We start from the raw sequence: 13083 nt of genomic DNA on the forward strand, positions 1-13083 counted from the left end.
TGTGTGTGTGGGAGTGCAGTGAGTCAGCACAAGGTTACAGTGTAGCAGATGTAACTGGAGTGAGATTGGAGTATCTGTCTCAGACAGCAGCAGTACTGGGATGCAGAATGTGAAATGCTACAGCAAGATGTGTGCAGTAAAGAGCTCATATTGTCAGCCAGAGGTCAAAGAGATAAGAGTCAGTGCAACAGCACACTCTGCAAACATGGAATTAATCAACCTGCAATTAATGAACCACCAAGGAAAACAAAGCAAATGGCTGTCAATACAGTGATAAGAATAGAAAATAGCTTGAGAGTGTGTGTGTGTGTGTGTGTGTGTGTTTTCACCTCCGGCTGAGTTGAGGTGGATGAGCAGAAGATCATCTCCTGACCCCAGTTTATCGGTAACAGCGGCGATGACCTCTCTGACAGATGCAGCGACAGGCACTCGGATAGTGGAGTAGGTATGATCACTGCAGTACACCTTAAAGAGGACTTCAACAAAACACACACATATTTGAATAGAACATTGACATTGAAACACTGATAAATAAACATTTTTTTTTAAATAATAAAACAATAATAACTTCATCACTTCACCACAGAATAACTTAATTCTATCTATCTATCTATCTATCTATCTATCACATCTGTGAAATTAACCAAAGGAGAGAATAGTGTCCTGTCAGTCACAACAGAGAGCAGATACAGACTCACTCTCATCTGTGCTTCTGATCGGCTGTTTCTTCTGCAGTCTGTCGTTCCCTGTGCTGAACTGACGCAGCAGGACTTTGTGCTGAAATGAGAGAGAAGGACTATCACATGACACTTATTCAGCACTGAAGAGAATACTACAGAAACTCTGTATGTTTTTATTGTCCCCTCACCTTTTTCTGAGAGGGCCGGCCATCCTCACAGCTGTGAATAAATGTTATGAGTATTATGATTATGAGCAAGTAAAAGGTTTCTCTGAACTTTCCCAGTCTGATATCTTAACCCTATAAAGCCTGCTGTGTTATGTTTGATACACACATTACTAAGGCCTCTACATTATCAACATGATCAATAAATGAAAATTGATAATCCATTCAACTTTTTGTTTTGTTTTGTTTTTTGGAAAAATCATGTTAAAATGTATCACATATGATTTATTGTTCATTTGTCAGACATCATTGCATTGCATGACATTATGTTTTGCTCCCACAATAAAAAAAAACTACAAAGCTTTGATGATAAAACTAAGCATTTAAATATCAACTTACTAAGACGTTAGATATAGAGTGACATCTGATATTTATATGCATTTATGTAAGTAATTTGTCATACTGTTATAAGGATCTCGATGATTTACAATACAAGCTATCTGAATATCATCTTACTTTTTGGTCTTATAAATATCAGCATCTTTACCAAATTGCATAATTTTTTCTCAGGGCCTCTGAATAAAACTTATGTGTTTTTTCCACCTTGAGTATAAGCTTCATATTATCACTATATCATAGTGAGCAACAAAAGCTGGATGTATCAAATATAATACCAAACAAAAACACATATGCAGATTTTAAAGTTCTTTTAAGGCTAATGTTCTGTTTCAAAAAAATAAGATGCTTCTGACTATGACTTCATATGTCTAAACAGGGTTGAAAATCTCTGATCTGTAAGACTGTGCTCTTACTTCTGTTTGATGATCTTCTCTAGTTCAGGCAGCTGGTCTTTCAGAGCTGGGATGAGTCTGGAATCTTCACACACTGTCTCATTAAACTCCTGCAACAAACAACACGCTCAGACTGACACACACTAAATCACAGCGGGACCAGAAAGGCTCTAGAAATTACATAAACAGCTTAACTTGAATCAAGCAGCACTGCTGAACAGATCAGAGCAGTCCTGAGTCAGGCGAAGCTGCTGACCTGGAGGAAGTTGAAAGAGCTGTCCTCCTCCTGCAGGTGGTCTGTGTTGATGGTGGCCCACTGTAAGACCAGGCGAATCACCCTGCGCTTGTTATTGAGAGCGTAGTCCATCCGCTCCTGTTCACTGCCCTGAGACGGCTGAGCATGATAGGTGAATGAGAGCTAAGGACTTCAAAGCCACACGCAAGTGCAATCTGAGAGTTCAGTAACCCTCTCATCTGTTGAATAAAACAATGTTCATAAAGGACACAGCTATGGCACATTGACCATCTTAACCAAGTTGATGAACTACAGAGACTTCAGTTACGTATTTCACCAATCAGTCAGTAGAGCTGTAAAGGATATTGGGCCATGAGCAGTGGACACAGCTGACTGTTTGGGACAAAAACACAGTGCATAAGCAAAAAGTCATCCAGAGCAGGATCTACAGAGACAGAGAAAAGAAAAGTTATGTATGTTTCATTTATGCACTGTATAATGTATATTTACAGAGTTGCCACTCTTGATTTTCCCTGATTTTTCCAGGACATTTCCAGTTGTGATTATTGTGTGTGATTCCTGGATAAAGACTTTTGATTGTCGATTTATTAATGAATCATTGACACCATTTTTCCACCAGTTTGACGGATTCATTAAAAATGAATCAAAACGATTTGCTCAAAAGAATATCACTATGGCTTGCAAGCAAGTTTTACAAATGCTGTACACAAGGGCAATATCTATACTATCGTTCAAAATTATGGGGTTGGTAAAATGTTTAATGTTTAGTCATTTTGTGATATAATTGTGAAATATTATTAAAATTCAAAATAACAATTTTATATTGTAATATATGTTAAAATGTAATTCATTTCTGTGATCAAAGCTGAATTTTCAGCATCATTACTCCAGTCTTCAGTGTCACATGATCCTTCAGAAGTCATTAGAGCTGTAAAGGATATTGGGCCATGAGCAGTGGACACAGCTGACTGTTTGGGACAAAAACACAGTGCATAAGCAAAAAGTCATCCAGAGCAGGATCTACAGAGACAGAGAAAAGAAAAGTTATGTATGTTTCATTTATGCACTGTATAATGTATATTTACAGAGTTGCCACTCTTGATTTTCCCTGATTTTTCCAGGACATTTCCAGTTGTGATTATTGTGTGTGATTCCTGGATAAAGACTTTTGATTGTCGATTTATTAATGAATCATTGACACCATTTTTCCACCAGTTTGACGGATTCATTAAAAATGAATCAAAACGATTTGCTCAAAAGAATATCACTATGGCTTGCAAGCAAGTTTTACAAATGCTGTACACAAGGGCAATATCTATACTATCGTTCAAAATTATGGGGTTGGTAAAATGTTTAATGTTTAGTCATTTTGTGATATAATTGTGAAATATTATTAAAATTCAAAATAACAATTTTATATTGTAATATATGTTAAAATGTAATTCATTTCTGTGATCAAAGCTGAATTTTCAGCATCATTACTCCAGTCTTCAGTGTCACATGATGCTTCTAATATGCTGATTTGCTGCTCAAGAAACATTTCTGATTATTATCAATGTTGAAAATGTTTTTGATGAATACAAAGTTCTAAAGAACAGCATTTATTTGCAGTAGAATTTTTGGAAACATTATAAATGTTTTCACTGTCACATTCATCAATTTATTGCATCCTTGCTGAATAAAAGTAATTTATTTTAAAAAAAAAAAGAAAGAAAGAAAGAAATTGTAAACAGTAGTGTATATGATGACATTTTAGGGATCAGCATACAGTAACATGAAAAATGTTCATTATATGAATCTCCATGACTTTTCGAGTCTTGGAAAAATCCATCATATTTCCTGGTTTTCCATTAGTGTGGGAAAAATTGCATTGTTTATTAATTGAAAGCTTATGTGACTAACTATGATGGTCAGCTCTGCTCATTTTTCAGGCCAAACAGGAGTCCAGATAATTCTGTATTAACTTCATCTCAATAACGAACAAAACTTGAAGCATGTGTAAAATAGAAAAATAAAGTTGCATTTAGCCACTTCCTGCTTCATTATTTAACTGCATATTATTTTTCTCTCACTGAAGGCACGGCAAATCACCTGACTCTGTGAACTGGGAGTCGAGCTTCATTGTCTCCAGAAGATGTTCCAGAATCTTCTCTGGAGTTCCTGACATCACCGTGTACCTGAAGAACAGATGCACAAAGCTCTCGCATTGACACGTAGTTTGAGGTTATACAGTTTGCAGTTATTTCATAGTAGTCTTCAATTCTTAATGTTAAAATTGACAGAAGAATAGAAATGTACTTGAGAGGAGAGGAACTGGAGCTCCTGTTGTTAGTTTTCTGCAAAACTAACACATCCTCCTCATGTTCCTTCAGACGGACCGTGTTTGCCTCCACATCCTGGATACACACACAGATCAAACAGAATTAGATTTAATCATAACAAATCAAATGTAATGCACTAACATCTGAAATGACTGGTTAGGTCACTCAACAGACAGCACTGATGTGCTTAGCTAATGGTGGATTAGTGCTGTTGTGATAGTGTTCAGGACATGAGCTATTGGATGTCAGCAGTTTAGCAGCAATACGCACTAAACTCACTTTTACAGCACTGAACCGAGAGCTCAGGTCATACAGCTGAATTATGAATGATCGAATGGAGGTGTTTGTCACTTAAAGTGTTCCACAATGTCACTTAGGTAATGTACTGTTGTAAAGCATCATCATTACCAGTAGAGGGAGACTAATACTCAAGTTACAGCTGGGGTTCTCAAACTATTTTGTCCGAAGGCCGGTGATAAATTACTACTATTTACGTTATTACGTTCTAACCTTTCAATTAATATGTTGCATAGGGAAGACAGAGGCATGCTGCCGTTGCATTAACATATGCAGCTGTATTTTATCAACTGTTTGTTTTTTCTTGAGTAATAATGTTCAGTAGTTTGTATTCAAGAATTTAAGGTTTATACAAAAACTGAGTGTAAAAAATAAATCTACTCTGTGAAATAAGGAAGAAGTGTGACAACTAGCCCCGGTTCTGATCTGAAACTTATGTTGAATATTGTATTTTTTAAGACTTTGTTCTTCACCATTTCTATCAGTTGCATTCATCATACATCCTAAGTGATACAGTGAATACTGATTGCTTTTGTCCAGTTGCATGATCATGTGCAACAATGCAACAAATTAACCTAGAATGTGAAATCTCACTAAATCTCCCTATATTTGTTTAGATAGTAGGCATCCTGTTTGTGTCTGTGCCAAAGACACACTAACAGTCACACACACACACACACACACCCTCACTATCAGCACTATCAGACTGAGCTTCCGCTTAGATGCTGCTCCGGCTTTCCTGAGCTCAGCTCTGTATTGTCAGAGTGCTGGGAGAGAGATTCTCCTGTGCTGCTGATGGACGCACCATTATACAATACAAACAGACAGACACACACACACAAATGCAGCTAGAGAAAACAATTAGACGATAATTAAATAGTCATTAGGCCAACAGTATACAAGCAAAAATTGAATTATGGGAAAAATGTAATTAGGGAATTATGTAGTGACAAAATGTTAATCAGGACTCTCTTATATTTAAGCTTCTTCTTTGTCTAGATTCTGGACAGTTGCATCCTGGGATGTTTTTCAGTATTGCTTGACAGTACTGAAGGAGTTCATATGTATACAGCTTATAAGCTTCACACTATTTTTAATTAAAAGTTTAGGTTTGTAAAGAAATTCATATGTTAGTACCAGAGTTCCCTTCAGGAACTCAAGTTGCATCGAAAAGCTTTGGGAATGCGTCTGCGTGACCACGCTCTGAAACGTGTGTAATCAGTCCAACGGAATCACGTGACGTCACCGGCGGGAATGACGTAGCAACCAGGAAGTATTAAAGCACATGCAGTGGAGACAGCGCCAGCTTCTGTTGTTTAGTAAGCGCTCTATGTGTGTTTGTCTTATTTATTGTTGTCTGTCCTGAAAAAGTATCTAAAAAATGGCAAGCAAAGACAAGAAAACTGACAAGCAGTCATTCAGACTGTGTGTTCATCCCTGCCCGTGCTTCATTTCAGGTGGGGATACACACAGTTTGTGTGTTGCTTGTCTGGGAGCGGAGCGGAGCACGCTCGGTCAGCTCTCGAGGGAGCTGACTGTCCGCATTGTGTTCTCCTCATCGAGGAGGGTTCTCTCTCTAGCGTTCCTCGCGGTTCGGGTCCCGCTTCTGCCAAGGCAGAGCGGCGACTCAGATTGTGGGGTTCGCAAATGGATGTGGCAGAGGGAATAGAGACGGGCAGGTCCCTTACTCTTTCCTCACCTGCCAGATCCAGTGCTCTCTCTCAGGGAACAGAAGCACATTCTGTAACGGTTTCTTCCGCCCCTGGAGAGGGCTCGGTGCTCCACTTGTCTTCCTCTGAGGGGGGAGATGAGGAGGGTACCGACAGAGATGAGTCTGTGGACTTGCCACCATAGTCCGTCCTGTTTGAGGAGCTGTTGGAGGTGGTGACTAGAGATGTGGCCAAGTTAAACATCGACTGGCCAGCTGAAGTGCAGGAAGAGCATCCGAAGAGCAAGCTCGACCAGCGACCAACTCTTAGCTTCCGGTCTCTCTACTGAGGAAGTGGAGACCATACTCCAGTCCAGAGCTCCCTCCACGAGGAAATCGTATACTGCTAAGTGGCATCTTTTCACTTCATGGTGTGACAACCGTCAGTTGGACCCAGTTAATTGCCCTGTTGGCCCAGTGCTGGAATTTCTACAAGATCGGTTTGCCACAGGGTTATCCCCCTCCACTTTGAAAGTTCACATGGCTACTATTGCTGCTTACCATGCCCCTCTGGACGAGCAGTCTTTGGGGAGGAACCCGCTAGTTACACATTTCCTCAGGGGTACGCAGAGGCTGAGGCCTCCGGTATGCCCTAGAGTGCCTTCTTGGGATTTGGCTGTGGTTCTAGAGGCCCTTTCTAAAGCTACCTTTGAACCCCTGGAAGAGGTTACATTGAGGTTTCTCACTATCAAGACTGCATTTCTGCTAGCCATCTCTTCCTTGAAGAGTCAGTGACCTTCAGGCCCTTTCAGTGGCCCCATCTTGTCTTGAGTTTGCCCCTGGCATGGCCATAGCCTTTCTGTATCCCAGACCGGGGTATGTCCCCAAGGTGCCCTCGGTTGTTCCACGGCCAGTTGTTCTGCAGGCAATCTTTCCTCCTCCCTTTCGGGACCCTGACCAGGAAAAGCTTAATTGTGTGTGTCTAGTGTGAGCACTTGACACATACGTCCACAGAGCTGCCCTGTGGAGGAAGTCGGACCAGTTATTCATTTGTTACGGTCCATACAAGAAAGGTCTTCCGGGCTAACAAGCAGACCTTAAGCAGGTGGATAGTGGATGCTATCACTACTTCTTACGAGTCCTCTGATCTCCCCTCTCCATTGGGGGTCAGGGCTCATTCCACTAGAGGTATGGCGGCCTCCAAGGCCTTCTCATTCGGTGTTTCTATGCACGACATTTGTGACGCTGCGGGATGGTCCACCCCTCTGACCTTCATCAGGTTCTAAAGCCTTGACCTTCATGCCAATCCTGGCTCCTCAGTTCTCTCGACCTAGCTGTGCCGATCAACACTAGGCAGGGATTGGACATTCTGGGGATGTGGGCATACTCGTTTCGAGGCAGCTTGAGTTCCTGAAGGGAAACGTCACTAGGTTACATATATAACCCTAGCTCCCCGAGGGAACGAGACGCTGCGTCTCGTAGCCATACTTTCTGCATCCCTGCGAGCGCTTCCTTCTCAATCCAGAAGCTGACGCTGTCTCCACCGCATGTGCTTTTATACTTCCTGGTCGCTACGTCATCCCCGCCGGTGTTGTCACGCGATTCCGTTGGACTGATTACACACGTGTTTCAGAGCATGGTCACGCAGATGCGTTTCGACGCAGCGTCTCGTTCCCTCTGGGAACTAGGGTTACATACGTAACCTAGTGACGTTATTATTGTTTGCTAAAACTAAAACTTAAAAAATAAAATCAATGCACAACAAAATTTCTAAAACTATCAAATTAAAGTCAAAACAAAAAAATATAAAATAAAAGCTCTCAAAATATTAACAAAAACCATAAAAGTATAAATTATACTAAAATACCAATGGTAGATTCAAGTTGTTATTGTTAACTAAAACTAATACATTTAAAATCACTTTTGGTAAATAAAGCTGAAATAAAATTAAATTACAAATGTTGTTTTGGCAACTACATGGAATAAAATAGGTTGAAGTACTGAAATAACTTAAATTAAAACTAAAACTGAAATAAAATAAATTAAAGCTAAATAAAACTATTTAAAAAAAATAAAAATCACATTTTAAAATTACTAAAACTTAAACTAATATTAAAATAAAGACTGAAAATCTAAAAATAAAAGCTAAATATCAATATATACTATAATAGTATATAAATCATACTACTAACACTGGTACAATTTAGATTTGTCTATGAATTAATTTCAAACATTTCAGCATAACTGGCAGTGTATGCATCTGTGTACCATGGCATTACATTATGCATCTGTTATATATCTTAAATAAAACTACTTCATTTAGATCTAACAACATCCAAATTAAGCACATTTTATTTTATTTTATTTTACAGTCCACAATATTATTTAGAATTACTGAATGAACTTAAAAATTGCACCAACAAAACAACATTTATAGGGCAACAATTGCAGCGTAGCACTTTTTGCAGTTTAGGGTATCTGACAAAGCACTTTTCTAAGTGTAGGGCATTTGTTTTGTTGTGAATAATGACCCCTGACCCTGAGGATTCTGTTGAAGTCTTCTTTATCCACTCTCAGAAAGTGGCAGTTGTCCTCTCTCAGTACGATAGACGCTGCCCGAGGTGCGTCATTGACCAGAGCCAGCTTCCCGAAGTCATCTCCCTCATGTAACGTGCAAACTACACCCTGAAACGAGACATGACATCTAAACAGCCCGCTGCCGTCTGTCAGACAAACCAGCAAAGAGCACAGACAGTTATGAAAACATATTCCAGCTGTAATACAATTTGCGCACACACACACACTTTCCTGGCACAGTCTGCATGTACTAGAATTGGCTTGTGCGTGATTAGCTGGTCTGCATTATCACACATGAAACGCTTAATTAGTCTGTTGAATGTGGAGCATTATTAGGGAATTATTAGTCTGACCTTTCCATAGATCACCACGTTAATGGAGCCCTTCAGGATGATGTACCATGATGTGCCCTCCTCCCCTTGATTAAACACTAGGAACAAAAGAGATCAATAATGAACATCAAACTCTGTGCAGAACACAGACACATATTAGACAAATAATAATCACACACTGAAATTCAGCACTCATTTAAAGCTGTTTAGTGTGGTATAATGATTTTGACACTTACACACTGTGCCTGCTTTGGCGTGGGACTCAAATATCAGAACACCAGCAAGTTCCCTCTTCACCTGAGGAGAAAACACAACATAGTCTATTCTAGTGATGAAACTAATGTCACCATGTAATTATGAAATTACTAGAAGCAGATGATTTTTTTTAAACAATACACACATAATCAAGCTCAGCTTCCATTTATTCAGTCATTAATGGAATAGTTCTGTCGTTTTTTTATACACATGTATGTGATTCCAAACCCATATAACCTGTTTCCTTTCTCTGCGGAACACAATAAGTTGAGCCGAATGTGAAAAACAGACCAAAATTTGGTATTTACTGAAAATCTTACATCACCAAAGGTGTTAAATGACACTTTTTGTTCTCACATATATCTCACTGTGGAAGTCAAACCCTTTTCAGGGAATAATGACTTATATTTTTGTCTGTTTCTTCACACAAGCTACTGTATGGTGAATATAGTGCACACTTGTAAAAATACTTGTGTATACTAGTGCAAAAATCCCACTATTACAGTACACCTTTGAGAAGTGTACTTATTATGGAAATAATATACTTTAAAAGAATATGCGGCCAAACTGAATGGAATGTTTCAGACACTTAATTGCATGCTAATTGTAATTAAATGAAAATATATTACAGTTTAAAATATTGAATGCAATTAGCTGAACTTTAAAGTCTTTTTTGACCCACTTAAGTAGGACTTCTCTTGTCTTTGAAATATGGTTAAAGTACTGCTGAATGTACTGACAAGCATTTATGGCAAACTATGTTAATGAGATAGTATAGTATGTCATGTATTTAAATACATTTGTAATTACACATTTGAAAAGGTGAAGTTGCAGTTAGTACATTTTTAGTTAGTACAAATTTTAAATGTAATATTGACAGTTATATACAGTGGGTACGGAAAGTATTCAGACCCCCTTCAATTTTTCACTCTTTGTTATATTGCAGCCATTTGCTAAAATCATTTAAGTTAATTTTTTTTCCTCATTAATGTACACACAGCACCCCATATTGACAGAAAAACACAGAATTGTTGACATTTTTGCAGATTTATTAAAAAAGAAAAACTGAAATATCACATGGTCCTAAGTATTCAGACCCTTTGCTGTGACACTCATATATTTAACTCAGGTGCTGTCCAAATTGAAGGGGGTCTGAATACTTTCCGTACCCACTGTATATCATGTACATACTGTATATATAATCAAGTACTTTACATGAGCTTTACTATGTTAGTTAACACATCAAAATAAGCATATTCTTTAAACCATGACAAGATTAAACATTATGTACTTTAACTATTAAAACATTATGTACTTTAAAGTACAAATTTGACATCATTACAAAGTGAACTTTTTAAGAAACAAAGTCATAAAACTGTACTTTAAGTACACTTAAGCGGCCTTTTATTTAATTAATTTATTATCTGGAAGTACAGTTTTAGGATTTGAAGTACACTACAAGAGCACATGCAATACAATTAAGCACACTTCTTTTTCACAAGGGTATGGGTGGTAAGGACTCGTTTTATGAAGATGAACAGCATCGCTTCCCATTCACTTTCATTTCATGAGAAACAGAAGCTTGAACATTGTGCAAAAGTTCTGCCTTTATGTTACACAGAATTTTCGGTTACACTTTATTTTAAGTTGTCCTTGTTACAGTGTAATAATATATTTAAGTACTGAGTAATATTATTTAACTACATGTACTTACTATAAGGTTAGGGATAGGATTAGGGTTTGGCTTAGGCTTACTTGCATGTAATTATGTATAATTAATTGCTATTATAATAGTAAGTACATGTAACACGTTTAACAAGGACACCTTAAAATAAAGTGTTACCGAATTTTCATTTTTGTCTCAATCCTTCTTTTACTGAAATGTGTGTACACCAAACTAATTTCCTCAAACTTCACATAATGTGTACTTACAGTGGTGGACAGATGTGACAAGGCTTTAATATGCAGCAGCTCCTCATAAATGATCTCCAGGTCATCTACTGTCCTCTGGCCAGGCCTGCAGTGACAGGCAGAGAGGACACTGATGTCAATGATGACTCTGAAACTTATTCTGACATTTTAAAAAGTTTTGTCCTAGTGCAGACATTACATCCTCCAGGACCTTTAAAAGGTCTCTCTTTCCATTACAGCATGCAATCTAAAAGTCTAATCTGAGACTTTCAGACGATCAGAATTGTGGGAAAGTTAATAGGAAAGCAGCCAAACAGTAGCAGATATAGATCAGATCACTCAGGAGGCACTTCTCTTAATAACCCAGAGTCTTCTGGGGGACGTAACAGGCTGCTGCTTCTGAGGGAGAACCTACTGTTTACTCAGGATCATTCGCAGATGGGCATCAGGTCCGATCTGAGAGAGGAGCAGGAGGGTGTCCTGTAGTTCTTCATCACTCTCTTTCTTCTCCTCCTCAGTGGGGAGGGGTGCGTCCTCGGTCTCATCGTCCAGGAAGCGATAAAACAGATACTTATCTTGGAAACTCAGCTCCTGGTCCACTGCAGCGAAACACAGAACAGGAGACACACAGAACAAACTGGTAATGAAGACCAACATCTGTAGTGTGAACGCTTGAGCTCTTGTGTGGCTCATTCTACACTCTCTGAGAAAAAGGGGACAAAAGCTGCCACTGGGGTGGAACCTTTTCAAAAGGTACAAATCTGTACCTTTATGATACTAATATGCACAGTTGTAGTTGTACCCTTTGAAAGGTACCGCCCCGGTGACAGCTTGTGTCCCCTTTTTCTAAGAGTGTAAGGAGAAATGATCATCTGCATTATAGATCTTAATTAAGAGCTCCCACAAACTGTGCTCATGTGTTATGCTGTAAAGTCACAAGTATTTATATAGCGCTTTATACAATACGGATTGTTTCAAAGCAGCTTCACATGAATAAAAAGGAAAATAACAATGTTGTAAAATTCATCAATTACGAAAATACTTCAATTTCAACTGTAAAGCAGCTCTACAGAAGGCAATAGTGTCATTATTCAGTTAATTATTTAGTTCAATATTGTTTCAAGTTCAATAATTGTTCTGTGATTTACTGCATTAATCAATGACTGACCTGCATGTAATGGGTGATTAACCATGTACACTACCCTTGAGCTTAGTAAGATTTTTTTTTTATGTTTTTGAAATAACATAAAACATTATGCTCACCAAGACTGCATTTATTTGATTTAAAATACAGTAAAAACAATAATACTGTAAAATATTATTTCAATAAAAAAAACTGTTTTCAATTTGAATATATAGTAAATAGGGATGTAACGATTAACCGCGAGCCGGTTGAAAATCGATTCAAATAGGTGACGATTCAAATCGGTTGAGATGCTAAACCAATCGCGATTCATTTAGGTGTAGGAGTTTATATGAATGCATGTCTGAGGGGAACATGCTTACTGTCTTTAGAAAAGTTTAGATGGTATTTTTTCTTTTCATCTTGCCTCTGTATAATGCATATTAAAGTTCGTAAGTGCAGCGCTGCTTTGTTTACAGCGGAAACCAGTCTCGTACAGCGCGTCTGCTGTTTCTGTTTCATGCAGATATTTTTTATGCATAGTTTCACAAAACTAAGTCAAACAATTCTGTTTTTGCTTCAAATTACGAAATTATACAATCTAATTTAGATTAAAAACTGCTCATGTTGCATGTATGCAGCATCTTTGTTTGGATCAAGATTAAAATGCAGTGGTTGCCTCTAATTTTAAAAGGAAAGAGCACAGACAAAGCCTTAGTTTGTTTATA

At 38.2% G+C, this 13083-nt stretch overlaps 1 protein-coding gene across 1 annotated transcript in view; it reads right to left on the reverse strand.

Moving 5' to 3' along the window:
- LOC107671325 (rap guanine nucleotide exchange factor 4-like) overlaps window positions 1–13083 on the reverse strand; it is a 74548-nt gene that overhangs the window by 8599 nt on the left and 52866 nt on the right. Inside the window, exons 10-22 of the mRNA XM_016464219.1 lie at window positions 11648–11831; window positions 11254–11338; window positions 9303–9363; window positions 9088–9164; window positions 8696–8842; window positions 4190–4287; window positions 3983–4068; window positions 2833–2911; window positions 1892–2042; window positions 1657–1745; window positions 869–899; window positions 699–777; window positions 330–476 (exon numbers count right to left, since the gene is read on the reverse strand). Of these exons, the coding sequence (XP_016319705.1) occupies window positions 330–476; window positions 699–777; window positions 869–899; window positions 1657–1745; window positions 1892–2042; window positions 2833–2911; window positions 3983–4068; window positions 4190–4287; window positions 8696–8842; window positions 9088–9164; window positions 9303–9363; window positions 11254–11338; window positions 11648–11831 (1314 nt within the window). The remainder of the gene's footprint in view (window positions 1–329; window positions 477–698; window positions 778–868; window positions 900–1656; window positions 1746–1891; window positions 2043–2832; window positions 2912–3982; window positions 4069–4189; window positions 4288–8695; window positions 8843–9087; window positions 9165–9302; window positions 9364–11253; window positions 11339–11647; window positions 11832–13083) is intronic.

Source organism: Sinocyclocheilus anshuiensis, unplaced genomic scaffold (genome assembly GCF_001515605.1).
Source record: "Sinocyclocheilus anshuiensis isolate Anshui unplaced genomic scaffold, SAMN03320099.WGS_v1.1 scaffold284, whole genome shotgun sequence".
Classification (NCBI taxonomy): Eukaryota; Metazoa; Chordata; class Actinopteri; order Cypriniformes; family Cyprinidae; genus Sinocyclocheilus; species Sinocyclocheilus anshuiensis.